This window comes from Gadus macrocephalus, chromosome 11 (assembly GCF_031168955.1).
Source record: "Gadus macrocephalus chromosome 11, ASM3116895v1".
Taxonomy (NCBI): domain Eukaryota; kingdom Metazoa; phylum Chordata; class Actinopteri; order Gadiformes; family Gadidae; genus Gadus; species Gadus macrocephalus.
In genome coordinates, this window is record NC_082392.1 from 8,707,488 (window position 1) to 8,734,572 (window position 27,085).

Genomic DNA, 27,085 nt, shown 5'->3' on the forward strand with positions numbered 1-27,085 from the left:
TTTTTGTCATCACATAGTTTTTTTTTTTTCTTTATTCCCATAGTTTTCTTATGGGAATAAGAAAAACTAAAACTAACTTTGCAGCAAACCTTAAATCTGTGGCGCAGGAAATTGGTATTAGGGATGTTAGTGTTTGTCCCCCAGTGTGTCGCTCAGTTGCTCCGTCATGGCTGATCCCAGATCCCAGTGTTGACCTAAAGTTTATGAGTATAAGCAAATCAAGGATGTCAGAGGGTGTAGTAAAAGAGATAGAAGTCTGGCAGCAACAAGTATGGGGAGACCATCTACTCATTTATACTGATGGGTCAAAGGAGCATGAGAGTGGTAAAGTAGCAGTGGGTATTAGCATTCCTGAAATCGGGTACAGAATAGGGTATAGAATCTCAGATCATATGTCAGCATTCACAGCAGAGATGGTGGCGGTCTTATGGGCCTTACGATGGGTGGAGGATAATAAACAGGGGTATTCAATAATATGTAGTGATTCAGCTGCAGCTTTAATTTCAATAAAAGAAGGAAGATCAAAGTCCAGACCGGATATAATTGTGGAAATACTACAGTCTGTGTTCAGAATATACAAGTCGGGGAGGGAGGTGGTTTCTCTGGGTGCCGGCTCATGTGGGTGTTAAAGGGAACGAGGAGGCGGATGAGGAGGCAAAGAAGGCGGTGAAGGAGGAAACAGTGCAAATTCATTTGCAATATGGGGCACCCGAGTACATGGAAAAAATAAACAGGGCTCTAAAAGAAAGGTGGCAAAAATCTTGGGAGAAGGAAAGGAAGGGAAGGGCGTACTTTTCCATACAGGAAAATGTAAATAAAGATAGTTGCACTTTTAGGTGCATAAAAAAAGATGATGTAGCAATCACAAGACTGAGGCTTAGACACTGTGGGCTGAGTAGTGGGCTGGCTCTGATTGGCAAACACCCAGATGGCAGGTGTGAGTGTGGAGAAAGAGTGACTGTAAAACATGTACCAGTACTTCTCCATTGGGGGCGCTATTCCAGGCAAAGGAGGACTCTGTACCGGAGGCTTGGATCAGCTGGGTAATCAGTTTTTAATATGCGCACCCTTTTAAATTTGGATTCAGTGGATAAAACAAAGGAATTGATGGACTACCTTCACATCATTGGAGTATATAAAAGGATTTAAAGTTTAGGGGGAAATAACAAACAGTGGGGGGCAGTAATACGCCATAGCTGCGTCAAGTCTGCCTAAATAAAAGAAGAAGAAGAGGAAGAACATACACGGAAGTGGATTAAAAGCAAGCTATGAATCTTCTACGTCTCTCACTGCTTTATACTTAATACAGAACTCTTTTTATACACACGAGGACAAACTAACACCACAGAAAACATCAGAGCAAGACATGCTTTATTATATGTCGTTGTCGTCCATGGTCTTTTTGATCCAGTCCAGATAGTTGACCACTCTGGTGTAGACTCCGTATTTCCCGCGGGTGTTGCAGTCGATGCCCCAGCTGACGATGCCCGCGGCGGTGTAGATGTCCCCCTGGCTGATGGCCAGCGCGCTGCCGCTGTCTCCCTGGCACGCATCGCTCTTGCCGTCGGGCAAACCCGCACAGATCATGTTGTCCGTCAGCCGTTGGCTCTCACCTGCCAGCGATCGGATGCACGTCTGCTGGTTGACGACGGGAGTACTGAAAAACATCAGCTTGTTGCTGAGGATGGATGTTCCGTCTTTCTGTGAAACCCCAAAGCCCGAGACTAGTCTGGGAAAATAAATAAGTAAAACAATTATTTGATGTGTTCAAATGTTGAACTTCCAAAATGAAGTCAAGACATGCATGCATTGTTTTACCCCATAACGCCGTCTACGTAAGTGGCGCCATCTGGTGGCAAGCAGATCGGCATAATTGAGGAATTAAACGTTATCCGATTTTGCAGTCTGATCAAGGCAATGTCATTATCATAGTTGATGTGATTTGGGTTGTCGTAACCAGGATGGACATGGAGAGAGGCGACACTCGCTGCTGCTCTATCTATCAATTCATTAACATCAATGTGTCCTCCCCGAACCTGGAAACCAAAACAAAATAGGAAATGAATCAAGGAAGAGAATGGGATCCATACCAGTAGGACGCAGTTAATGGAATCAATAGGGTGCAATCCCAATCCACTTACTATAACTTGATCTTTGTTTACTTGTACGCCGTTGTGAACGAGGTTATGCGCTACTGTCATTACCCATCGGTCCCCGATCACGATGCCCCCTCCCCGTCCGTTGACGTTCAGCAGCACTTGCCAAGGGAAAGTGTCGGGGAGAGCCAACTTGCCCCCGAGGATCCTCCCAGCCTGACCCGCCCGCGCGGTCGGCTTCCCACAAACTAAACAGAGAAGTATACAAATGTGCAAGACTGTTTGCAGAGAACTGTTCAAACGGTGAGTCGCGACCCATAAGAGGGTCAGCAGGCAGGGGATCAGGTTACGCGTCTACGTAACTTGTCTAATTTGATTATTAGTTCACGACTAAAGACAAAGAGGAATACTATCGGAGTGATTCTGGGCCAAAAGTAGGCCTACCTGCACAGGAGGTGAGTCACAGGATGAACAAGTTTGGGGACCCCTTGACGGATTTTAAACACAAAGTGAAACGTTACTAAGGGCCTCTGGAGCTAGAGGAGGTTATATTACCTGGTAGGCACGGGCCTCGATGGTGAAAACTCTATAGACAACATTCTATCGTCGATAGAGTAGCCTGCATTACGTTACATAATTAAGTGCCACCTAAATGCTAAATTACCTGGTAGACAAACTGGAACTACAGGGACATCATTGTTGTCGCGCCACTTTCTGTCTGCTGTACATGTAAAACTCACTAGAGAAGAGATGGGGACATTAATAAAATAATGACACTGAAATCCATTAAAACACCAAACTCTACCTTGGTTTGGTTTATAGTGGTTGAGGAGATCCACGCCTCACCTTCCACTCCTCCCACCAGATTGTAATAAGGCTCATTACAGTGGTACTGGATCACAGAGAGGTGCTGATAGTCCGAGCCAGATAGATATTTGATTCCGCCATTCAGCAACTCTTCAGGCTTCCCACAATCGATGACTGTCAGAGATAAAGCAAATTCATAACCAACGTTTTCATAACAAAGGGCGATGGCAGCTTTATTGCGTCAGTTGAACTTACTCTGGCACTCGGGGAGAGGGAGGTGCCACTGTCCATTGCTCTGACACCGGATAACTGAGCTGTCTATCTCTCGACCGTACTAACAGACGTTAGAGAGACAGAAAATGTAGGAAAGCGTTGGAATATCGGAGAAAGGACCCAAATTCAGCGTAATGTTGTTATTTTTTTTACCATCATTAGTTTGTATCCCTGGTCACAGCGGATGTGGATGTAGTCTTTGTAGAGGTACTGGTTGAAGGCCGGTGTTACCCTGCCGTGGGTCAAGCTACCCGGAGACGGACAGCTCACCCCTGAGGAACACACCAACACATTTTATTTCTACAATCGACCAGGTCAACTCATGCTTGGCTTCCGGAAATTGCTATTTGCGTTCACATGTTTTTTCGTCTTTGTCATTCATTCCTTCGTTCCTTACTTCGTTCCTTTCTGAATTCCTTTCTTCCTTCCCAGTCTGTGCCCGCCCGCCCGCCCTCCCTCCCTCCCTCCCTCCCTCCCTCCCTCCCTCTTTTCTTCCCTCTAACTCACTCTCGGTGCTGTAGTGCAGGCTCCAGCCATCGCTCACTCCCTCCGAGTCTGTGTGGAAGTCCAGAGTGACGTTGTTTGAGTTGGTGACCATGAGTCCTGGACTCTGATCCCCACACAGCCGCACAGGCTGCTGGTCCTGGACCGTCACCTGTATCAGACCGGAGGCAGGAGAAAACACAAGGTCTCTGACTATCAGATAGACTATCACTATCAACAGACTACCTCAGACTATCACAACATCGCAATAATAAACATATACTCACACGTATACATTTATATATATATATATATACGTATATGCAGTATTGCAAATGGTAATACATCAATACACCCTCACATCATTCCCATTAATAAGTATCCAATTTCAACAATTTTCTTACTGTAATCAAATATTATATTTGTCATTTTTTTTTCATGTATACTCTGTATTGTATTGTGTGTCCCGGTTGTACTCTGTTTTCTTACTCTTCACATTAATTTGAAGGGAGAGAAGGTGAAGACAGCATTGCGCTGCCAGTTGTACCTGCTACGACTCAGGCATGGGACCAATACACTTGAACTTAACATAAAGGCTAGGACCTCCTCGCCGTCCAAGACGGCGTGTCCGTTTACCTCTAACCAATGGTACAAGCAGCTCGAGCCCTCCTCCCCCTCGACGCTCTCGATGTGAAAGGTGGAGGTGAAGTTCAGGGTGACGGTGAAGCCGGGCTCCACTGAGATGAGGTACCGGCAGTCCAGTTTACGGAGGGAGGCGTCGGGGAACCCCGGGCTGGACAGATGACCCGTGAGTTCGGAAAATACTCCCCCGACGCAGGAGGCTGGGGGCAGAGGGTCAGTGTTTGAGCAACACGCACAAACACACTGGTGACAGCTGCTAACCAATAGTAAAACAAAGAATAGAAGATACGTAGAAGAAGCAATAAACACTGCCATTCTTTGTTATTACACTTATATTAGCATTTAGACAAGAACATATTCCTGACACTGCTGATGGTTGTGAAAATAAATATTTAGTTCAGAGAAAAGTTATTCTAAAAGGGATTTAAATCATTTATTTGACTCACACTTAAACTCATCAAATATGTAGCAACCCGTCTAACAATAAATCACAAAATAATACGGAATCCCAAGGTTTTTAAATGATGTAATAACCATGAACACATGTCACTCTGGAGTCACACATTGTTCCGCCGTTGATTAGTGGAGATGAAACAACGTAGTTTAATAACATTCTAATCTCAAATCCCAAATCAAGTTACCTCCTCATGGAAAAACCTGCTGATACTTGGTGGATATGCCGTGAAAAAAACAATTCAATCCATTTCCTGAGACATTGCACTCACCCATACAGGTGTGTTGGTCTGGGCGTAGCTCGAAGCCATGGTGACAGGAGCAGAGGTACGAGCCCAGGGTGTTGTGACAGATTTGGGAGCAGAGTGGCTCTGAGTCCGGATCCAGTAGTGCACACTCATCGTTGTCTGGTGAGAAGAGGGTGGGAGGGGGAGGGTGTTGGAGGTGGCGACAGTAGTGGGGTAGTCTCTCAATAAAAGGGTATTAAGTATCAGAGCACTTAAAGCAAGTTACCTCATGTCCCCAAAACTGTCTTATTTATGTACCAGCACCAGTATGGTCAATGACTGTTAAGCCAACTAGTGGTTTCTATGCTGGTTCAGTGACAAACCAAAATGGAAAGGACCCATAATCATGTTATGAGCTACACCCCTGTTTCTCCTACTGTGAGAGGGCCCATCGAGACCCTCGTGACGTAGAGCCCAGAGCAGGGGTTACGTGTTCTGGATTTGTTGATCCGGGGACTCCTATTTGGCTACCTAAAGTACAGTACGGCTAACAGGAAGTGTAAGTTAAAAAAGTGAAGCCACTGGTCTGTGTTAGGAGACTAGTAGTGGGGTTATAGCAAAACGACGGCTGGACTGAGAGCTAACCCATGGCCTGGTAGTGAGCCGAGAAGCCGATGTGCGGCTCAGAGTTAGTGTTGTCCGTTTGGAACACCAGGGACATCTTGTTGCCAGGTGACAGGATGTGCTGGTTGCCGGGATGATTCCCATCGGGGGAATCCTCCTGGCCACAGAACTTCCCCAACAACTTTTTATCATCCGAGAGAAGCTGGGAGATCGGAGGGAGAAGAAGGAACACACACCCCCATACTTACTAACTGGTTTCATTATTATATTTAGTAATTTAAGTAATTATGGGTCTGCTACTTTCATGCACCAGGCCAAACGGCCCACGGTCAGTGGTTGATGTCATCAATAGTTTAGTCTACTTTTCTTTCCCTGGTACATCAAAAGAGAAGACAACTAATCACTGTTCTGAGCGACACTATTGTATTTGTCCTCTGATGGGACCTCTGTGAAACGGGTATTTGATGAATCTCTGGGATTAGAACCCATCCAGGTGAAGGACTATATATTTTTTAATGGGTTACTGTGTATGTTATATGTCAGGTACACACTTTGTGATTGAATGTCTGTCTCATTGTCACAAGTTCGGCAGACATGTCTGATTGTCTGCCGAATTTGTGATGCAGGATTATTTTCTGAACAAATGGTATGGTATATATGGCATAGGTTACATAGAATAGTTGTGGTTTGGTATGGGCTATGTAATAGTATTACATAGAGTATATGCATAGTATAGTATGGTAGTAGCAATGGTATTGTATAGTATTGAATGATCTTAGTTTAGGATAGTATAGTATACAGTCGTAAGGATGCTGATTTTTGTGTTTGTGTATGAGTTATGTTTGTGTAGGGAGAGTCCTTTACAGAGCACTGCACCAAGACAAAACCCTTGTATGTTGATTCTTGGAGTGCTAGCTTCCTTGGATAATAACCTGATGCTGCATCAATAAAATGATGGCTTACACCTTACTGGGAGGTCTTCCTGAACCTAGAAGCCCACCCTCTGTGGTAAATGTGAGTGCTATTGTGTACTGACCACTAGAGCATCGTAACTGCAGTCTTGAGTAGGCTCTATGTCCATGTGTGTGAAGGTGAGCTGGATCTGGTAACCGTCGGCAACACGGAGGTCCCAGCGCTTTAGCAGGTCTGGGCCGTACGGCTGAGGGAAGTCGGGGGATTGGATCATCCCGTGGTTGGGCCACACGACATCCGCCACAGGCACACACTCACACCCCAACACACAGAGCAGCCTGGGACACAAACAGAAACACGTACACACACACACAAACAGAACCACACACACACACACAAACACACAAAAACAGAAACACACAAACAGAAACACACACACACAGAAACACATACATACAGTTCGATCTGTTTGTCTTTTTGCGTTAAATTGTTTGTTCCATTAGAATTGAACAAACAAACGGATGCATTTATGTGCGTTCCTATTACTCTATTGTTTTCGTTGTGGGTACTTTACATCAATGAATGTATTCACAATATTGCTTATAAAATTTGCTTAGCATAGGCCTACAAATATTTACAGTAATGTGCTTCCCAGTGTTAACAGTGGAATCGTCATTTATATTTTGGAATATTATCCTCCAAGTAAAGTACATTTCAGCAATTTTTTATTATTATTAAAATAAGACAGAATATTACATACCAAAAGATCCAGTTTGGTCTGCCCATATCTAAATTCCAATAGTTGAAATAAAGCTGATTGCAAGACCTGTTGTTTGCTTGTCAATTCTGGTAAAAAACAAGTGTTTTCCCGTATAAATCTCATCTTTAATCAAACATAATCTTTGGACCTCCAGTTGGATAAAGGCTGAGCCTGGAGGGCGTCTGTGATGCAATACAAGAGCTGATATTCACCTTTTGATGGTTATAACAGGGTATGATTTGATGAGAAAGGCACCAGATAGTTCCTTATGTCATAATTATTTGGGTAAATTAACCCGTCTCCTCAGACAGAAGATATGCAAGCATGTGCCAAACTATTCGTTAAGTCTCTCTCACAGCTTGGTTCCGTGTGTAGTCTAACCTATTATTGACCATGTATTTACTATTCAGCAACTGCTCAGCTCAAGGATCCCTACAGGTAGGCAGAGGGATCGATTGCGGATCAAACCCAGGACCTTTCGGATTGGAAGTAGGCCTACAACACTGTGGATGTTATGACAGCCTCTGACTACCTATGGAGAACCAACAAACCCACTCTTGATATAGGCTAATTAAAAGCACTTACATTTCAAGATTTGGTGACTTCAAAATAGTCGAAGTCATGCGCAAAGATTTATGGATTTATGGATCAGCTGCAGTGAGGAAATGAAACCGTGTGGAACCTTAAATAAGTTTAAACAAATGTTTAAAACCACGTATTGAATAGACATGTGCTGGATGTGTGGAGGCACAGTGAGACAGAGGGATGTGGAGGTTGTTTTGGGTTGTGTGCTTCTGGTCGTTTGTTTCTATTCTGATTGTTTTTTTTATTATGCTTTGAACCTTTTTGTTTAGTTTGATTTGATTGATCTGATCAATCAAGATTAATCAAGGTGAACACTGCTGCGGAAGTTGGGATATATGTTAAACATGCAGTTTATTGATATTAAAAAATGATTAAATTATAATGTTTATTGAGTTCGCTGTATATTTTTGTAGTTATTTTGTTAATCGCTTGGGCTTGTTTTTTTTCTTACCCATACATATATTTTTGACTATTTGATAATTTTGTAAATAAAATCCAAGAAAATCTAGTTACCTCGTAGCCTGCCTACCTTATACTTTTGGGTCAATTTAGGCTGGCATTTCCATTTAGTTTTTTTTCTCTCCCCTCTAACCGCCAGCAGAGGGAGCTGTCATTCCTAAATCCAGCAGGGGTCCAAAGTAAACGCCATTGAACCAGAGACCCAATGGGCCGCTAGCCCCGGTGGCCCGCTATTGGTTGGTTTAACACAATGACGACAGGGAAGCGACGGCATGCAGCCAATTGCGTACAGAGTCATTTGAACTAGGCCCATTGATCACACCTCGTGCTGTAGAAAATGAAAGCAGCTTCCCGAGTCCAACGTGCAATCTACGATTGAGCTTTGTCTGGCAATAGCCAGGCTAATAGATAAGCAATAGAAAACTTGTTTGCAGCACATGGGGATTTATTTATTTTAGTTAAAGATACATAGGCTAACACACAAAAACACTATAGGCCTATCGTTTAAAAATTGTTTGATTAATGGATAAAAACAAAAAGTAAGGCGTGAAATACATAATTAATACCGTTGCATTGAAATTATGAAGTGCAAATCACTTCTTCATATTCTTCCTTTCTTCATCCTCTACTTTCTGCATTGTCTCGCGGATCCAGCCCACATAATTCCTCACCGCAGTATAATAACCTTTGAATTGCCGGTCCCCACAATTAGCTCCCCATGAAACAATGCCTTCAATCCGATACGGCCCTGCCTCACCTTTGTTCCCCTCACCCAAACTCGGCACAAAGAACGGGCCCCCACTATCCCCAGTGCAACTGTCCTTGTTTCGCGCTCCGGCACAGAACATGTTCTGAGTGAAAAGCATGGAGTCTTCCCCAATTCGAGGAGTGTCCCTACAGACAGCAGAGGACATCACTGAGATGGGAGCGTGTCTCAGTATTTGACTGATGCTTCTATTATCCGTCTTTCCCCAACCCGCTACAGAGCCCAGCATGCCGTCCATCAATGGCCCCTGGGCTTCAGGCAGACATATGGGTGTCAGGCGCGGCCCCAACGGCGCCCGGGAGGCCAGCCGGATCAGAGCGATGTCATTGTCAAAGTTGAGGCGTTTGCTGCTGAGGACGTTCTTGGTGTAGCCGGGATGAACGATGACGTGGTTGTAATCCACCGGCAGGGGTTCACCTTGGGGGAGGTTATTGGTTCTGACGCCGGGGTGGGTCTGTGCCAGGTTGAACACCCCGCCGTACAGTGTCAAAGCATCATTCTTGTCCACCACGTGGGCCGCCGTCAGGGCCCAGCGGTCCCCGATCAGAGAGGCCCCCGCGATCCCGCGGCCCTTCACCGAGAGCTGCCATGGGATCTCCCCGTCTTTGGCCATTTTACCCCCCAGAATCCTGCCAGTAACCGAACTAGCATCTGCAGTCTTTCCACACACTGTAACACACAGATACATATGTATTTAATATATCAATTTGTATTTAATATATAAATATATATGAGTGTGTGAGGTCATCAGAAATCATATAAAATAGACATATATAACAATTATATATATAAAGTCATACCAATAGAATAATAGATAAGGTAATATCATGTGTTGTGATTGCTATTTGAGCAGTACCCTCAGTGCATCTTGGCAGCGTCTTCCTCCCGTCCAGTGATACCCACTCGCCACTGGCATCGCATGTGTACGTGTCTGAGGGGAGCAGAGCGCATCACAAGCTATTGGCACGCATGCACGGGCTCTCGTGGCCGTTTGACAACTAGCGGCGCCGCCAAGCGTTGGAAGTGTGCTGGCTATGTTTGGTCACTGGTCACGTGGAATTGATTTTCACTGAACATCACCCAGCGTGTGTTTGTGCTGCTTACCAGAGCCTTCCAGATTGTAGTAGCTGGAACTGCACTCAAACTGAATCTGATCGCCAAACAAAGTGCTTATTTGATTGGGTTTGAGTTGAAGGACATCCTGGCCGATGTCTGGGAGGTCACAGGTCAAAACTGTAGAGGGAAGTACAGCATAAGTACAATGAAATAAAGTACAGAGATTATTTACAGATAAATTGTGAAAGAGTTCTGAGGGCTTCTTCCACAATGGGAAGGTCAGTTAACTCACAGTCACAGGTGTAGGATGGACTCCATGTGCCCGTTTTCTGGCACGTTGTAACATAATGCGAGAGAGATTCCTCAGGCTGACCACATGGAAACAGATCAGAGTTAGGCCAATGCTACGGGGTTCAGATCTATTCACTGTGCCATGCATTACAAAACACTTGTTTGTCTTAATGGGGACATGCATGTACAGTATGTAGTCTCTGCACACTCACTGTATTTGCTCGACGACCTATGACACAGGTGACAGTCACTCTGTCGCCATAGTGATACTCCTGACGCATGGGGGTGACTGTAGAATCGGGGGTGACTGTTCCTAAACAAGTCTGGCCTGCAAATGATAATGAAAGCATATTTTAATATTTTCCATCCTAGTTGATTTACTCCTGAGCTTATTCAGTGCATTCAAGAGTTGTCCATAAAACCACCACCAAAATATTCAAAACGTATGACTAAATGGTAAATGGACTGTATTTATACCCCGCTTTTCAAACCACCACTCAAAGCGCTTCACAATGTTGCCTAACATTCACCCATTCATGCACACATTCATACACCGATGGCGGAGTCAACCATGCAAGGCGACAGCCAGATCCTCAGGAGCAGTTAGGGTGAGGTGCCTTGCTCAGGGACACAACTAGCAACCTTCCGGTTACCAGCAGTACAAAAGTCGTGTGCTGTTGTACCTTTGGTCCTGTAGAAGAGAGTGAACCCATTGTTGGAGCCGTAGTTGTCTGAGTTGAAATGAATGACGACGTGGTTTGAGTGTGTGAGTAAGGGACTGGGAGGAGGCACTGCACCACAGAATGGTCCCAGCATCCCAGAACGAGTCTCAACCTGCCAGCAAGAAACAAAGAAACCAACTGAAATCAAAATTGACTGGACAAATGGGACTGGTCTGAACCAGTTGTGGATCTAGGGGGTGACCAGGGGTGGCCGGGGCCACCCTAGACTGAAACCCGGCCTCTCCATTGGCCACCCTTGTTGTATTTGCGACAAGGGTTGAAAATGCTAATCCTCAAAAAAAAAAAGCATTTTGGTGGATTTTTTTTTTATTTTATATATATAATTTTGCATTTTTGAAGAGGCTTTATACATTTAGGTCTGGTTCTTATGTCCACATCTGGTGAAGAGATGCCCTCTAATATTGTGGAACTCACAAATATCATTACCATTCAATATTCCTTGAGGTGTTCAAGTTATGCAAAGGGACCATTGCCAAACCTGTGAGTACAGCTACCTGTTAACGAAGCATTTCCACATTCAAACCGGTCAAGACCTACCTACAATCTACCATGGCGACCATCGAGTCAGCACTCTAGGAGTCTAAACAGTAGTGTCAAGACGAGCAAAAACCCTGGATTTTGGTGATTTTGTGAATCGCTTTGCTACAAACCACAATAATAGCAGAAGACGGCTGTTGTAAGATGAATCTATGGCAAGTTAATTTATTTTGTATATTTTAGAGGCAGGGATTCAAAAGTAAAAAAAAAAGGATGTTTTTGCAAATGTGTCATTTATTTTCTGATAAATGAACTGCATTTTTGACTTTTTACTTTTACAATGTCAGATCAGAAGGTCGAGTTACTGTTTTTCTTTAAACAGACCTGAAAAGCTTAGACCAACCTGCACTTGTTGTCTTAGAATCTGAGTTCAATCTATTCACACAAGGTCTTTAGAAATGTTTCATTTAAAATGAGTCAGAATTCAATTCTTATTGGCCTTCTTTTTAAGAAGAACAAGAAATATTACACTGTCTCTGAGTCTCTGATGATGTTATTTGATAAGAAAAAAAAAACTCAAAGGTAACTGCGAAAAAAGTAAGTGTAAGGTCAATTACACAATTGTCTGAATAAATATTATGATGTAGAGTTACACTGTGTACATGCCTTAAATATTCACTAAATTGCAAGATGCCTTATATCATATTTAGATTTATGTGCCACCCCAAAATGATCTCTGGTCTCACTCTGGCCACCCCACGGAAAATGTAGCTCCGCCACTAGTCTGAACACACAACACCAGTCTCCGTTGCTCACGGTCATACTAACCGGTGAGCAAGGCATTGATTAAATAATTAATTGGACCACATTTATTTCGTGTGCATTTCACACTCTTCAAATTGTTCATAATTGTGAGAAAACTGTGTATCAACCTTTATCAAACACTGTATGAACAGTTAATATATATTTTTTAAATTGTATTTATTTTCTTTTTTAGGACTTATGCCATGGGCCACATGCCCCCTGTGTAACACAGCTCTACAGAGACCCTTCTGAAGGGTTTCAGAAGAAACAGAGACTGGTGGGTGGGGGGCCCTACGGTCAGTGAGTCCCTGCAGGCCCCATCAGGACCCTGCTCAACGTCGAAGGCAGCGGAGAAGTCCAGCTGCAGCTGGAGGTGGGGCTCCACGGACAGGGTGTACCGGCAGCGGCTGTTGTCCGGGTACGGACGGAACGGACTGGAGATCCGGCCCTTCAGGGACCCGGACAGATCCTGGCTGCACCTCACTGGGGGGGAGGGAGGGAGGAGGAGGGGGAGGGAAGAGGGGTAGGAGAAGGAGGAGGAGGAGAGGAAGGAGGAGGGGGGACAGGAGGTGGCAGCAGCAGGTTCACCATAATTCATCACAAATTACAACTGACAACGCTTGTCATGAAACTTTGGGTTCATGTGCACTGTAACTTTATCATGGGATTTCCACTATTTTCATTACCTCTTTTCCTTGGTGTTCTTCCTCCTTTACTTTGTCCCTTTAGGTTTCACTACTTCTTTAATTAACCTTTTAAGTACCACACACTTTTATAAACACCATGTCTAAATGTCTCAGCTCATAACTCATAACTCCTTAGAAGAGGCACAGTCGTTATAATAAACAGGCCTTGACAAAGTCACTGCTGCTCTGAACGTCCTTTCTCGGGACTCTGTATTTTATTGTATTGTTTTTGTGGGTGCTGTCCAATTTCCCTGTTAAGGGACGATAAGGAATCTTGAACTTGAACTTAAAATAAAATGATTTGAAGATACATTAAAGCTAAACCAAATAATTGCTCATAACTATAACCAAATAATAAGAACCTAGTCCGACCCTAACCTCAGTGGTCAAGTTTCACATCCATTTCCCCTTCCCATCCACACCACCCTCCCAGTACTGGAGCAGCAGCCAGGTCTTCTAAGCATCCCTCAGTCGCCATAACCAGAAGCTTACCAGTGCATGTGTGCTGGTCCTCATCCAGAATGTAACCAAGGCGACAGGAACAGTAGTAGCCTCCTACAAAGTTGTGACAGAAGTGGCTACACTCTTGGCCTGATGGATGCTCGCATTCATCGAAATCTGGGGGGGGGGGGGAAAGGCATGATAAAGGCATACGATATCACACCCAACACCAAAACATATATAAGGGCCTCTATGATATGTTCGGACCCCAGTGGTCTGCGTACCTTTGGCCGTGTAGAAGGCTCTGAAGCCGGTGTGTCTCTCCGGGTTGGAGAAGTCGGAACGAAAGGTCAGGGAGAGGCAGCCCCCGGCCGAGGACCTGAGGTCGGGGCTCACGCTGGACTGCAGCTCTTCCAGTGGCTTTCGGCCACAGAGACTGGCGATCTTCTGTCCGTCTGAATAGATCTAGATGGACCATATGTCGAGGGGGAGGGATCAGCGATTCCTTCGAGGGTCATATACAAATAGTCGTGTTCTCACCATTTTAAAGCAAACATAACAAAGCGAATCAACTGTGACATAGATAACCAGGTAGATACGTTTGTAAAAGTGCAACACTCTATACACTATTTAGAGAACGTAGATGCCTGTTTGTGAGTCTACTATTGTTTTGGAGTCTACTACTTTGTTTGTCAAGGCATACAATGAGTTGAGTTATTTCTGAGGAATTTCGGTATATCAGATAAAATATATTTGATCCGAAATTCTAAAATCATAGGGCGTGACACTACTGTGATGTTGAAATGGTAATTATTTTGACATCCTCACAAGTCTTTTAATGAAATGCTTTTCACATAAAAGTATATCAATTAATAGTTATGCTTATCTATTGTAGGCTAGCTTATAACTTGAAGTTCACAAAACAGGTTTTCTCGCCACATCATTGGATCATCACACAGAATAACTATGTACTTTTTTAACAATTTATTATTGAATGTTACAACAAACAAGTTAGATTTTGCCATTATTTCCGTCTTAGTTTTATGCTGTATCGTCCACCTTATGAAACGATGAACATGCAGACTGGTCGCACATAAAGCCTGATATTTATTTTTAAGAAATTGACACCGTTGCAATAGACCCATTCAATGTCCTGAATGATTGGCCAGCCACCCAATACCAGAATTGAGCAAACTGCTTCCTCGTGGGCAGTAGGCCATTCCCTATATGGGGATTCAAACTGCTAAGTCATGAGCAGTAGACTATTCCCTATATGGGGATTCAAACTGCTTCCTCATATGCAGCAGACCATTCCCTGTATGGAGATTCAAATTACTTCCTCATGAGAAGCATTCTCTATACACAAGGATTCAAATTACTTCCTCATGAATTCTCTATACATGAGGATTCAATCTGCTTCCACACGAATTCTCTATACACAGGCATTCAAGAAGGACATGAGGGAGGCCATCTGAAGGGAGCCATATGTAGGGCAGACCATGGGGATTGAGGAAGGAAAGGAGCTGGAGGTGAACGACGTGCAGCAAGTTGCAAACAACCTTGTGATCAGATAGTATATTCCAAGTTTGTGAAATATCACTGCCAAATCTTAACGGGACATTCTGAAAATCATGGTATCAGGATAAGCTGAAGGAATTTTCTTAGATTTAAAACTGGAATCGTTTGAATTATTCTGAATAATATTTAGCTGATGAAGGGAAGTCTCTTCTCCAGCACGTTTAAAAAAAATAATTAAGACATGAATTACTTTAGGAAGTAAACCCAAATGTCAATAACTGTCATGCCAAACTAACATGACAACTTAAGGGCACTGCTACACCATTTTAGCCTTTTATACGATCAAATACATTTAACCGTTGTCTGTTCATGACTTCATATTTCTCAATCCTCAACACGATACACATTTAAAAGAGATATAAATATGTGGGGACTGACCTCCAAAGCATCGTTCTCACAGTCCAGGCTGTCCTCCAGGTCCAGGTGGGTGAGGCTGAGGGTGAGCTGCTGGGCTTTGGGGGCACACCGTCTCCACTCCAGCCTTGATAGGGGCTTGTAGCCCCGGGGGAAGCCGGGGGACTGGACCCAGCCCGACAGAGGATCGCTGGCCCCGCAGGAGGCCAGGAGGGCTAGGCAGAGGCTGGTAGGGGGGGGGGTCAGAGAGATACACATCCTTAAAGAGACGACTGCGTCCAAGTGGGAATTGGCAGGATGAACAAAGGTAAGAATATTATTACTGGTACATAAACGTAACACGTGACCAAAGAAAGGATTTTCTCCTTCTCAGAATGTGTCATTTTCCAAGACCCTAAATTATTTGTTACTTTTCCGAGTGGTCCATCTCGCTACCTGTCAATAGCACTATGCTGTTATATCATATATATCAGTTAAGAGATGTAATAATTGAACCCACCTTAATCTCAACATGGTGATTCGACCCGATCTCCTCTAACTCTTCCACACTCTACCTTCCCTATTTTATAATGTTTTACTTCCCTTGCCTCTCCTAGAAGCCCCACTTTGGTTTCGTTTCTATTAATATTATATAATGTCAGGTGTCAGCAGTCTGAAAAACAGTCTGTTTTTGTACTCTTGTTTTATGATGGATGTGGTAGACTGTTGGACAGTTGAAATAAGGCAGCCCTTCTGTGTTCTCTCCTAACCTAGGTAACATGGGAATTGTTCTGGGTCTGCTCTCTGATCCATGTACAACAGGACTCCTTGGTACTATACTTCTGGAACACACCCGTCCAACAATCGGCAGAGATGGATTTGATAGGAACAGAGACGTTAAATATAGATGGAAAGAGCTAAAGAGAGAGAGACTAAGACCGAGAAAGAGAGGCTGAGACCAAGAGAAAGAGAGAAAGAGAAAGACAGACGGAGAGAGACTGAGAGAGAAAGAGAGAGAGATAGACAGAGAGAGAGACAGAGAGAGAAAGAGAAAGAGTGAGACCTAGAGAGATAGAGATCAAGAGACAGAGAGAGACAGAGAGAGAGAGAGAGAGAGAGAGAGAGAGAGAGAGAGAGAGAGAGAGAGAGACAGAGAGTGAGAGAGTGAGAGGGGGGGCGAGAGAAACTGTGACAGAGAGGGAGACAGAGACTGAGAGAGAGACTGAGAGTCGAAAAGACACCAGCCAAAAAAACACAGATAGGGTGTGAGAGTGAGATGGGGAGGGGTGGCTGGCTACACAGATTTTCCACTGTGCTGAAACAGAACACACAAGAGCAGTAGAAGTCATATGCTAGGAACACCAGTGACTCATGATACCATGCGGACAGCAGCAGGTGATGGCTTAGCCGTACACAGAACTGGAACTTATTCATTCAGAAAAGGGAGGACTACAAGAGGGAGAGAATCCGGAGTTTGACGGGGATCTAAGCCACTACAGGTTACTGGAGGTGTCTGGGGACAGTGGCTGATGGGGGTCAAAAGGATGAATTGTAATCCAAACGCGTATGTTGCCCAAGAAACCAGATGCTGTGCTCGCTGTCCGGCAGGTGTGTCTAACGTATATGTGTAAAATGTATGTGTGTGTGCGCGTGTTTGTGCGCGTGTGTGTGTGTGTGTGTGTGTGTGTGTGTGTGTGTGTGTGTGTGTGTGTGTGTGTGTGTGTGTGTGTGTTTGTTTACTAATCTGCAACCTCTCATTGATTTGATAATGCTAGCCTGATTCCCTTTCACAACTCAGTCTGTGTCTTTCTTCCACTCCTTCTTAGGACAGTATGTCGGCAGAGATTGTGACTCAACCAGGCACACTGAGTGTTTAGACTGTGAAGCAGAGGTTTTCACAGACAAGCAGAACGGCCTGTCTCAATGTTTATTATGTGCAAAATGCGACAACAGTAAGTGAAACAATTTTTACACACATATAAAGACACACACAAGAAGACATACACAGACTTCTGAGCAATCCTAGACGCAACCCGTTTCATCCATTCCCCCGAAAGATCAACTGCACTAATTCGTCTTTTAAGACATTGTTAGTATTTCCCATGTAGAGGGTTTTTTATTCTTTAAGTGAAAAATAGATTCCAAGACCAGGCGCTCAACCTTTATTCATTTATAATTATTAATGTATGATAAACCCTTTTTTTTCCAACTGTTTCCATCTGTGTTGTTGCAGAAAACCAGACGGTGGTGAAGGAATGCCAGGCCCATGAAAACCGGCAGTGTGGCTGCAACACGGGCTTCTATTGCCACGATGCCAGTTGTGAACAATGTGTACAGATCACCTCCTGTCCCCCGGGCCAAGGGGTCAGGGTTCAAGGTGAGCGCTGACCGTCTGTGGTGGCTGTGTGGGTACACACACACTAAAGGGGAACGTTGAACGTTAATGATGGACACAGGATAGAAGGACAGTGCACTACACAACCCGGCCCGGGTCGTGTAGTGGATGGGTTCAATCCCAATGTCCACAGCCTACCTGCATGAAGGCAATCCTAGAGCAGGATGCATAGCCCCATGAAAGACATGCGTCTGAATTCATTGTAGGTTGGTTTGGATAGGGTGCTAAAGTACTTTTAACAAATAGTAGAGTTACAGAAATAACGAGACGCACTGTTACACTTCCAGCCACGGTGACAAATGATACAATCTGTGGTCCCTGTGACAGTGGGATGTTCAGCAATGTGTCAGACCGCACTTCACCTTGTAAAGCACACACCAGGTGAGCTTGATTTGGTTCTTTATTAGCTAGGCTATCATTTAATTCATTCATTTAAAGCATTCATCCGAGTTAAAATTGCAATAAATTGAAAACACTAATTGTGATGACATTTTTTGATGAATTTAAAGCAGGGCTTTGGGATCGTAGGGAGGGTTCAGTCAAACTACCAAGTAAAAGTTGCCAAAGTAAAGGCGCAAAAGTGATATGCATACAATTATTAATGGAGGGGATTCCATGGATGCATTGGCTCGAGGATGGCCTTTTTTTTAAATGGAGCAGCAATAGAAAAGTTGAACAGTGCAGTTTTCAGTTGATGGGCTGTCTAGTTACTCTGTATTGTGTTGCAGTTGTGAAGAACAAGGGAGACCGCTGGAAATGCCTGGAACCGATATTGCTGATGCTATCTGTGGTCCCTTCAAATCTGGTAGGGTTTGACTGATTATAACATTATTTCGGGAATACTGTATGGCAAATTACTGTACAACCTTTGAGGTAAAAATATTGCAATCCTCAAGTTATTGACAATTGATTATTAGAATTACAACACTATAGACATTAACAAAGTTATAAGATGTTTAATATTGATGTACAACTCACTCCATGGTTCATATGCTGATCCTGTCAGACTTCCTCCTCCATTGTGTTATTTCCTACACTACCCAAAACACTTTCATCTTCTTTTTTATGGAGCAGTTAGGATGCATCCCCAATAATCCATATATAAGAAATAAATAGGCTTTAAAAAATGCCTATGGTCTCTCTTGAGGATTGCCCTTCCTGAAGGATTCCATTTTGAGTGAAATTCAAAAGGATTTGATCCTGGTTAAGGCTGACAGTAGCGTGTACTGTAAATCTGAATTTGTACCCAAGGTTTTCACTGCCATCGGTTTTTGGAATTATAGGATCCATTTGTTAAGGAAATTACATTTGCAGGCATTGACACTCAAGTAAACAAGTCGTCCTCTGTATGGGAATATGACCTGTCCCCTCCTCGTGCCTCCTGCTGTCTCTTCCAGGGTGTTCCTGGGAGTTACCAGCAGGCCTGTGGTCTGGGCTGGCCTTGAACACTCTCCTCCTGTTTCTTGGACTGATCTTTTGGCGGACAAGACGCAGATCACGTAAAACAGGTAGGAGCTGTGTGTGAGCGAGGTGCATGCACTCTGCGTGTCCTACATGTTGGCTTGCTGATCAACATCAAAATGACAGTTGCAAATACCTTTGAAGTTCAACGTGTGGTTTTCCCCAACTCTTTCCTGTGCAAGTTACAGCAAAGCCACTTAAGACTGGTGCTGTTGACCCACATTTATATACACATTTATATATATATATATATATATATACACACACACACACATATATATATATATATATATACACATACATACATACATACATATATATATATATATATATATATATATATATATATATATATATATATATATATATATATATATATATATTTATTTATATTTATTTATTTATTTGTTTATATATATGTGGGTCAACAAATATGCACCAGTCTTTCTTTTTTAAATAAGATATTTTAAAAAGAAGACGGCAGGCTAGTCTAATATCCCAGATTATCTGAGAGAATATACCAGACTACAGAATGGGACAGAACTTTCCACGTGACTGTGTGTATGACCCAGACAGGGTCGTTCAGCAAGTGAACAGTTTTTCAGTAGAGGCTGTGTGGCCAAGACACTAATTCACTTTTGAACCCAATGTGTAGACCAAACATAGAATAAAATAGAAATGAAAATATTTTGTTTTGAGATAAAGCATTTGTATTCACATGCACCACCATATAATGGGAGGACACACAGTCAGACATGATAATAGACAAGATCAGATGACGATTCAGTGAGGAAGAAACCTGCATATTCTTAAACCGTTGGTAGAAGCCCAGAAGGCTCAGTGAGAAGCTGTCAGGGGGCGGGGGGGGAAACCACATCCCCCTCCACTGCCAGTAAATCGAACACGTCACAAGTGTGTGGGAAATGACTCTTGTTTTGCTGTGTGTTGAACTTTTGACTGTTTATTTTCTTTACAACTCCGGGCCTAACTGGTTAGGTATTGGGTTGGTATAAGTAGTATACTGTACACTGAGATGTAGACTCACTCAGACTGTATGGAGGTTACTCTGTTGGTGTAGTGACTAGCTGGCTAAACTCCCAAACGAAAGTTACTGGGTTCGATCCCCTTGATTTCTAACTCCTACCTGCGTCTTAATGTCGTCGTTTGAATTTGCGTGTCTGCTTAATTACTAAATAGTTCTCAAAAGTGGACGAATGGTGAATTGATAAAAAAAAATATTATACCAGGAATATTTACAAAAGGCCCTTATTGCATGTAGGCTACTCGTCCTATCATATCCTAACATTTCAGATGACGGTGTACAAATAATAAACTATTTTCCAAACGTGTAAATTGATGAAAAACAATTTCGATCCTTTGTGGTATGGCCCTGTCTGGTGCGTTTTAGTATTCTCTGCGAACCGAATCGTTTCTCAGATCTGACGCCACGCCCACACTTCAAGCGTTTTATTATTTCGCTCGGTCGTTGGAGGAAAACATGGACGCCACCCGGAAAGCTGTTGTCGCGGTAGCATTGGCAGAGGACCAGGCGCTCCAAAATAGGTAGGCTGTATAGGCCATAGGCAGAGATACGGACGCAGTAAGGTATTGCAGTAATACGAGTGATTGAAATTGACATTTAAAGGGGCACTGTGTAATATTTTAAGTCATTTATTACATCAAATCAACATATTCATTCATAAATAAGTCCTCATTGGTGTAAAATTATCGCTGCCAAAAATCTCACTTATCCTCCTGAGCGAAGAATAATTAATATGTAGTTACATAGGACGGGTAAGCTTCATGGAGGCTTCCATGTTCTTCCGGTCTATGAACTGCCGAGAGGGACAAAAAGCACTACGTGGTACAGGAAATGCAAATGCGTTTTCTTGCTCGAAGAGTAATTACTCATACATCATTAGCTTACACTAATGATTCAATGCAGTTTGAAATTTGTTCGAAATAACGAACCTCATTATCACTCGAATGACTCGATGAGGTAGTATTGGATGTCATGACACAGCTTCTTGGCACATACTGCCCACCGTAGTTTTTGAACAAGCGAGCACTATTAGTTTGAATGCAATATACAATTGTACCACTACATGGGAGTAATTTTTACACAGTGTCCCTTTAAACCACCAAAGCGGTCCAAGCACAATGAAAACAGTTCATGCTTCAAGTCACATGGGCGCAGCCATCTTGAATTCTGTCTCGGAATTTTGCTCGGTCACCACTGAGTACAACCGAGATTGCGAGTTCGCCGTCCGAGGAAAAGGGGCGTGTTCGTGCGCGTCGCTAGGCAACGTCCTCGGACCTCCGAGACGGATGGATAATAAAACGCAGAACATTCATTTGTCTTGGCTTTAGCGGAAATGGCAAAGTGGCCATGTTTGTAGTCTTTATCTTATCTACAAAATCATAAAACCTATGGTGTTGACCATTATGTGAAAGAAGAAACCATTTATAACTGTTGTTAGCTTGACACATCATCAGAAATGGCATAGACTAAATTAATTTACCTCAAAATCCTAGGTGAAGGTCCTTGTGTTTACCTGGTGTGTCCATTGTCAGTGTTCTCCAGTGTTCCTGCTGATCCAGGGGTGTCAGGAGGCCGACCGGGAGTCCACCTCCCACCGCATGCCCCGTCCCCGCATTTGGACATCCACTGCCAGGAGAGCTGCGACTGCCCCTCACACATCACAGGTGACCCACTCTGCCACGGAGGCCTACAAAAATTCCACACACTCACACACACCACAGGAGCTGCTGCCGTCCTCAACACCAATAGATGGAGGTCGGGTGTATAAAAGCCAATTTTATTGAAACAAAAGGTCTAAACTAGGTCATCATCTTTACAGTTATTACCGTTAAAATAAATGCCCTCATTCAGTCGTCACTTAATGTGGTCGTTACAGCAGCGCTGATGGAGAATATCCACACATCATCATGCTTATGTTCCATTACAATACATCAATTGTGGAGCACTAGGGCATTAGAATGAAAATGTGGTAGGCTATTGAATTTCAATTTTTCTTTCTTTCCTATAGTGGACTTTGAGTGCTGCAGCCCTGACCGCGTGGTTGAAAATGGCCTGCACAAAACGCAACCGGAATGGACCAGCTTTCCTAATCCCTTCAATCATGAAGACCAACACGGGAACGGGAGGCCGGATCAGCTGCTAGGAGCCTCGCTCGGCCTCCACTCCGAGCCTCAGGAGGACGAGTGGTGCGGGACGTAGCCAGCAGCAGTCCGCATGCACTCACTCCATAGACTCGGTACACATCTTTAATAGGTCCATGGTACACATGGGGGAGTTGATGAACACGGACTGAGGCTGAGGAATCTCTTCCCAGCACTGGGACAAATCGAAATTTCTTGAGAAATGTTGCAAGAATGGAATTTCCGTAGACGGCGGGTGTTCCTTAAATATTTCTACCATGACAAAGAGCATGTCCCTCTGCTGCCCTCTAAAGGACGGCCATCGAAATGACAAATCAATGAGGGCCTTGAAAAGGCGACGCATGAAAGCTTGGCAATGATTCCTTCTATCATCCATTATCAGGGCTCTCAAGTTTTGAACTCAGAGTGAGATTTGGGGGGGGGGGGGGGGGGGGATATTAACATGTGACTGCATACAATGTGTCCAGACATGGTGACTAATGTATGATAGTAAGCATAATTGGCCCTAATTGGCACTAATATTCAGAAACAACACTGCCTCAAAAGGCTATTGGCCTTAGCAACACCAGTAGAGGCATATCATTTCCCCTGAAATTTTAAACATTGCAAACGTGCAAAAACATACATTTATATTTATGTGGCATTCAGTCCAGTGCTTAAAATATATCTGTCGCATTCAGTAGGCCAATGCTGTGGTAAAGTGTGTAAAGTAGTGTTTCTTTCTGTTCAATAGATAGAACTTCATCAATCCCCTATAGGAGAAATGTATTAATGTTTGTCCCTATGAAACAATAATGGTAAAAAAAAGAAATACAAAACATGACGGTAACTCTAAAGTCAAACCGTCCAATCTGAAGGCTCTACTTAACCACTCCCCCTACTCACTTCCACCAATGCAAAGTGAACAGAACTGAGTAGGGGAGGTTGTAGCCTCACCAGTTTGTGAACGACCCAGAGAAACGCAACGCAAATTCAATGTGAACATGCTTGAGGCTTTGTAATGAAATCTAGTACGATTTTGAAATTCCTCCCGGACACTTTTTTTTTTTTTTAAATGTCTTAAAAAGAGGGCTTTTCCGGGCAAAAAAGGACGTCTGGTGTTACCCTACGTACGGGGAACCCATTTGATTCCTACCTGTTCCACTGTTAAATAGCGGCGCAAATTGGTGGGCGCTATGCTGGTAATTTTTCTGCGTGAGAAATACGAAGTGTGGCGTGTGAGCGTGTGCATGGGTTGAATTGCGTGTGTCTCACGCCGAATGCATTGCGTGAGACTTGGGAGCCCTGCATTATTGTTGATGCAAATCGTAGGGGGCTACTTAGTTTGAAGATATCTTGGAATATTTGCATTAGCACACAATGGTGCGCAATGGTTCTCCCTGCTATGTTATTTATTATATACACCATACTGGTTTAAAGATACTGCATATAATGGTAAGCATTACAATGATCAGCTATTCAAACGAAAATGACGCATTCAATATAAAATGTTTAGGAAAAAAAAGTATTATGGTTGACGCTTTTTCATGTTAGGAATCCTAAACTAACAATAAGAATAACAAGTGTATTATTATTAACACAATACGGGCAGATTCACATAAACAATTTATTAAACAAATCATGCAGTATGACAACACTATCATTTCAATTTTTCAAATGCATTATCTTTCAATTCAAAGCCACTGAACAAATACTGTTTATCCTTCCACTTTTTGATGTGTGATCAGAGAAAATCACAGGGTCTAGTTGTTTTGTTTGGTAAAGTATTAAATAGTTTGACCGTTTTATTAGATGTATTTGAATAAACAATTCAATACTGGCCAAATATGTGCAAAAAAACTAATTTACTCTCTGTAGAAATACTCCCACATGTCATTCCTACCGTTAAATATGTTTTCAGAAAAAACATATTGGACTAATCTTCAACAAAAAGACGCACAACTGTTGCTATAAATGCAAACTCATTTAAATGATTTGATTGAATCTATCAAATTATTTTTTTCAAACGTCTATTAACAATTAAAAGCCACTCCCTTCAGTATACCGAGTACCAAGCAAATTTTCTGTCTTAAGACTAAAAAATAAATGTAAAGCGGTAATGTAAATGTGTGTTTGGAAAGCTCCCCCAATGAGTTTGATGGTTTAGTCTGCCTTCTTGAAAACTTGCTTGGCAGTGACACCCTCACATCTCATCTCCTGCAGAGAGGGAGGGGGGAAATGGAGGGTTAGCACACACACAGACACACAAACATTGAAAGCGACGTTTTAAACACAAGGGATGAAATGTATTGTTATGCAAATTAGGCTGAAGAAACCCCCCACACAGCCTCTTCCTCTCCCTCTCTCTCCCCACATGTGCCTGTAGTCTTTCCCCATCCCAGACCCTTTGAAGGGCCGCCGTGGATCTTTCTCCGGGTTGAACCCAAGTTCAACTCGCCCATTGTTCCCCCCTTCCCCACAAGTATTTAATAATACATCCTGGATAGAGCTACTTAGTCCACAGACGCGATTGTGTGAGACACTAATGAGCAGTGACAGGCAGTACCAAACCACGGGAGGGGGGACAGGGAATTAGAGGCCTTGTTGAAGTCTTCTCCCTTTGTTACGTGACTTAACATTTATTTGTGAAAAGGAATAAAGGATCCCACCCCCTGCCCCTTTTCCCCTGCATACCTTGGTTGTTGTTTTAGAATCGTTGGCCAAATGCCGATAGAGAAAGATGTAGACATTTTGTCTCCCCCCCCCCCGACAGTGAAGCACATCACAGAATAGCGCTCTCAATATCTATGCCATCTTTTCTGCATGTTCTTGCCAGTTTGGTGGTTGTATCATGTGCTCCCATCTTTCATTCCCCTCCCCCTATCTCTCGCCATGTCCTTCTACCAGTAGACTCCCCCATCTCCGCCCGCCTCCCCCGTCGACCACCTCCTGCCAGGATCCTAAATGAGCATCCTGTGTAAGCATCCTCACCAAATGCAGCAGATTTCCCTCCAGCCAGTGAGTCCAGCCGCGTCCCTCTTTCTCCCCTCGCTGGACACACAACAGCTTGTCTCCTGCCCAGTCCACAGTAGTCTGAGGAAAGATGCAACCACATTTAAATAAAAACACCAGAAAGAGAGTCTTTTCACATGGAGATCAGCAAGGAAAGTACTCTCTTACTGTAGAAGTGCACACAGACACACTTTGTGTTGCAACCCAAATGGCTTTGAGCACAATTAAATTTGTGTGTGTGTGTGTGTGTGTGTGTGTGTGTGTGTGTGTGTGTGTGTGTGTGTGTGTGTGTGTGTGTGTGTGTGTGTGTGTGTGTGTGTGTGTGTGTGTGACATTCCAATAAGTCTTGTTTTCCCCCTCTTTAAGTACTAATGAGATGCAGTAAGCAAACGTCCTTTTGCAGAATAGCTCTGTGCCAACTATTATGTTACAACACAGATGAAGCAGCGACTACAGCTGGTTGAGAGAAAAAAAGACCTATGTACACACACAGACAATCCATGAGACAAACGCAACCCACCTGGCAGACCCGTCCATCCACGGGTCCGAGGTCTTCTGTGAACTCCTTGCCCAGAGAGAAATCCATGTCAAAATTCTTAAACGTGGTCATGGTGCGGATCCTCATACCCCCCGTGGCTGGGTCGTGCTCAACCTGTTTAGTGGGCTTCAGTAAGCACACTATTTTCCTCAGCGCAAAATTGATATCTGAATGAGAAAGAAAATAGTGTATACATTGGTCACCAACGCCAATGCAGCCCGGCAACGATTTGTGCAGAAACCTACTAACAAGTCCGGGATCACGGAAAACTGTAAACGTAAAAACAGAGAATTGCACACCATCCTAAATTAAAACACAATTGCGTCGCAGCGATAACCAAATGCATATCTGCAGAACACAATCCCATGGGAGTGCTGTGATTTGCCGGAGGCCAAGTATCAATTACAGGCGCCAGGAATGCAAGTAATACTAATAAAGAAAAAGTTGTGCGCAGGCGAGACGCATGTTAACAATCTTGACCCTTACCCAAAGTTGCGAGGTAGGCATCCATGTTGTCCTGAGAAACCATATGAAAGGTCCCAGAGTAGTTGGGTTTAGCCATTGTTTTGTTTCGTCAAAGAGAATCCTATTGCAGTTGCAGTTACAGTAGGGCGATTTTCTTTCTCCCTCTCTGGTTGGATTTTTATTGTATTTTTATTCCTTACAGGTGAACGCCCACATTTGATATAAAGTCCCCTTCTGCAGCTATCTAAACACGCCTTAAATGTGTTCCACTGTCTTGTCTCTAAAATGTTGCACACTAAACTATCTGTGCGGAAATTACAAAGAAATCTCGACTTATTCAACCCTTTTCTGAGAATAGTAACGGTAGGACATGTGCAGCTTGAAGACCAATCCAAGTCTGCTTCTAACTGAAAGTCCCAGCAGACGAGCTCTTCATAATACCAGGGAACCTCCTGCGGAGAAGGAGGGGTCTCCTCGGAAGGGAAAAGATCAGACATCTTTCGTAATGTGAGCTTTGACTTAAAATGGGCGTTGCTTGAAAACATGTTGACATTCA

The 27,085-nt window shown here is 43.5% G+C and overlaps 3 protein-coding genes across 6 annotated transcripts; 1 reads left to right on the forward strand and 2 right to left on the reverse strand.

The window, feature by feature from the left end:
- Positions 1–1,354: 1,354 nt before the first annotated feature.
- LOC132467515 (uncharacterized) lies at positions 1,355–16,271 on the reverse strand. The gene is made up of 23 exons (XM_060064849.1): positions 16,017–16,271; positions 15,542–15,743; positions 13,870–14,050; positions 13,637–13,762; positions 12,754–12,941; positions 11,118–11,268; positions 10,647–10,762; positions 10,436–10,511; positions 10,192–10,320; positions 9,944–10,018; positions 8,918–9,756; positions 6,642–6,854; positions 5,627–5,807; positions 5,027–5,161; positions 4,296–4,501; positions 3,684–3,831; positions 3,330–3,448; positions 3,159–3,237; positions 2,943–3,077; positions 2,761–2,835; positions 2,142–2,344; positions 1,819–2,036; positions 1,355–1,729 (listed from the first exon to the last, which is right to left on the reverse strand). The coding sequence occupies exons 1-23, from the start codon at positions 16,028–16,030 to the stop codon at positions 1,375–1,377; spliced, it is 4,164 nt and encodes a 1,387-aa protein (XP_059920832.1). The 5' UTR covers positions 16,031–16,271; the 3' UTR covers positions 1,355–1,374.
- A 398-nt stretch (positions 16,272–16,669) lies between these two features.
- LOC132467645 (tumor necrosis factor receptor superfamily member 5) lies at positions 16,670–24,354 on the forward strand. Of its 3 annotated transcripts, none has more exons than XM_060065099.1 (8): positions 16,670–17,115; positions 17,328–17,448; positions 17,730–17,873; positions 18,179–18,272; positions 18,620–18,696; positions 19,289–19,399; positions 21,927–22,058; positions 22,403–24,354. In XM_060065099.1, the coding sequence occupies exons 1-8, from the start codon at positions 17,026–17,028 to the stop codon at positions 22,591–22,593; spliced, it is 960 nt and encodes a 319-aa protein (XP_059921082.1). In that variant the 5' UTR covers positions 16,670–17,025; the 3' UTR covers positions 22,594–24,354. The 3 variants fall into 3 exon arrangements, with proteins under 3 accessions (XP_059921082.1, XP_059921083.1, XP_059921084.1); XM_060065100.1 differs by having other exon boundaries at positions 16,670–17,104; positions 17,323–17,448; XM_060065101.1 differs by having other exon boundaries at positions 16,670–17,104.
- Positions 24,128–27,022, reverse strand: rbp5 (retinol binding protein 1a, cellular). Of its 2 annotated transcripts, XR_009528051.1 has the most exons (5): positions 26,551–27,022; positions 26,047–26,231; positions 25,506–25,607; positions 24,418–24,731; positions 24,128–24,386 (listed from the first exon to the last, which is right to left on the reverse strand). XR_009528051.1 is itself a non-coding variant. In XM_060065119.1 (4 exons), the coding sequence occupies exons 1-4, from the start codon at positions 26,624–26,626 to the stop codon at positions 24,678–24,680; spliced, it is 417 nt and encodes a 138-aa protein (XP_059921102.1). In that variant the 5' UTR covers positions 26,627–27,022; the 3' UTR covers positions 24,128–24,677. The 2 variants fall into 2 exon arrangements, 1 of the variants encoding a protein (XP_059921102.1); XM_060065119.1 differs by having other exon boundaries at positions 24,128–24,731.
- Between the last annotated feature and the right edge of the window lie 63 nt (positions 27,023–27,085).

Excerpts from the sequence above, each read along its gene's own strand:
- LOC132467515 (XM_060064849.1), bottom strand. Across the intron at positions 11,269-12,753 it reads CCTGCAGGGACTCACTGACC|GTTGAGACTCGTTCTGGGAT; the intron begins GTAGGGCCCCCC and ends TCTTGCTGGCAG. Across the intron at positions 5,162-5,626 it reads GGCTCACTACCAGGCCATGG|ACAACGATGAGTGTGCACTA; the intron begins GTTAGCTCTCAG and ends TCTTCTCACCAG.
- LOC132467645 (XM_060065099.1), top strand. The coding sequence starts at position 17,026 with ATGGGGGTCAAAAGGATGAATTGTAATCCAAACGCGTATGTTGCCCAA. Across the intron at positions 17,116-17,327 it reads GTCCGGCAGGTGTGTCTAAC|TATGTCGGCAGAGATTGTGA; the intron begins GTATATGTGTAA and ends TTCTTAGGACAG. Across the intron at positions 17,874-18,178 it reads CCAAGGGGTCAGGGTTCAAG|CCACGGTGACAAATGATACA; the intron begins GTGAGCGCTGAC and ends TTACACTTCCAG.
- rbp5 (XM_060065119.1), bottom strand. The coding sequence starts at position 26,626 with ATGGCTAAACCCAACTACTCTGGGACCTTTCATATGGTTTCTCAGGAC. Across the intron at positions 25,608-26,046 it reads TGGATGGACGGGTCTGCCAG|ACTACTGTGGACTGGGCAGG; the intron begins GTGGGTTGCGTT and ends ATCTTTCCTCAG. Across the intron at positions 24,732-25,505 it reads AGGGAAATCTGCTGCATTTG|GAGATGAGATGTGAGGGTGT; the intron begins GTGAGGATGCTT and ends CCCTCTCTGCAG.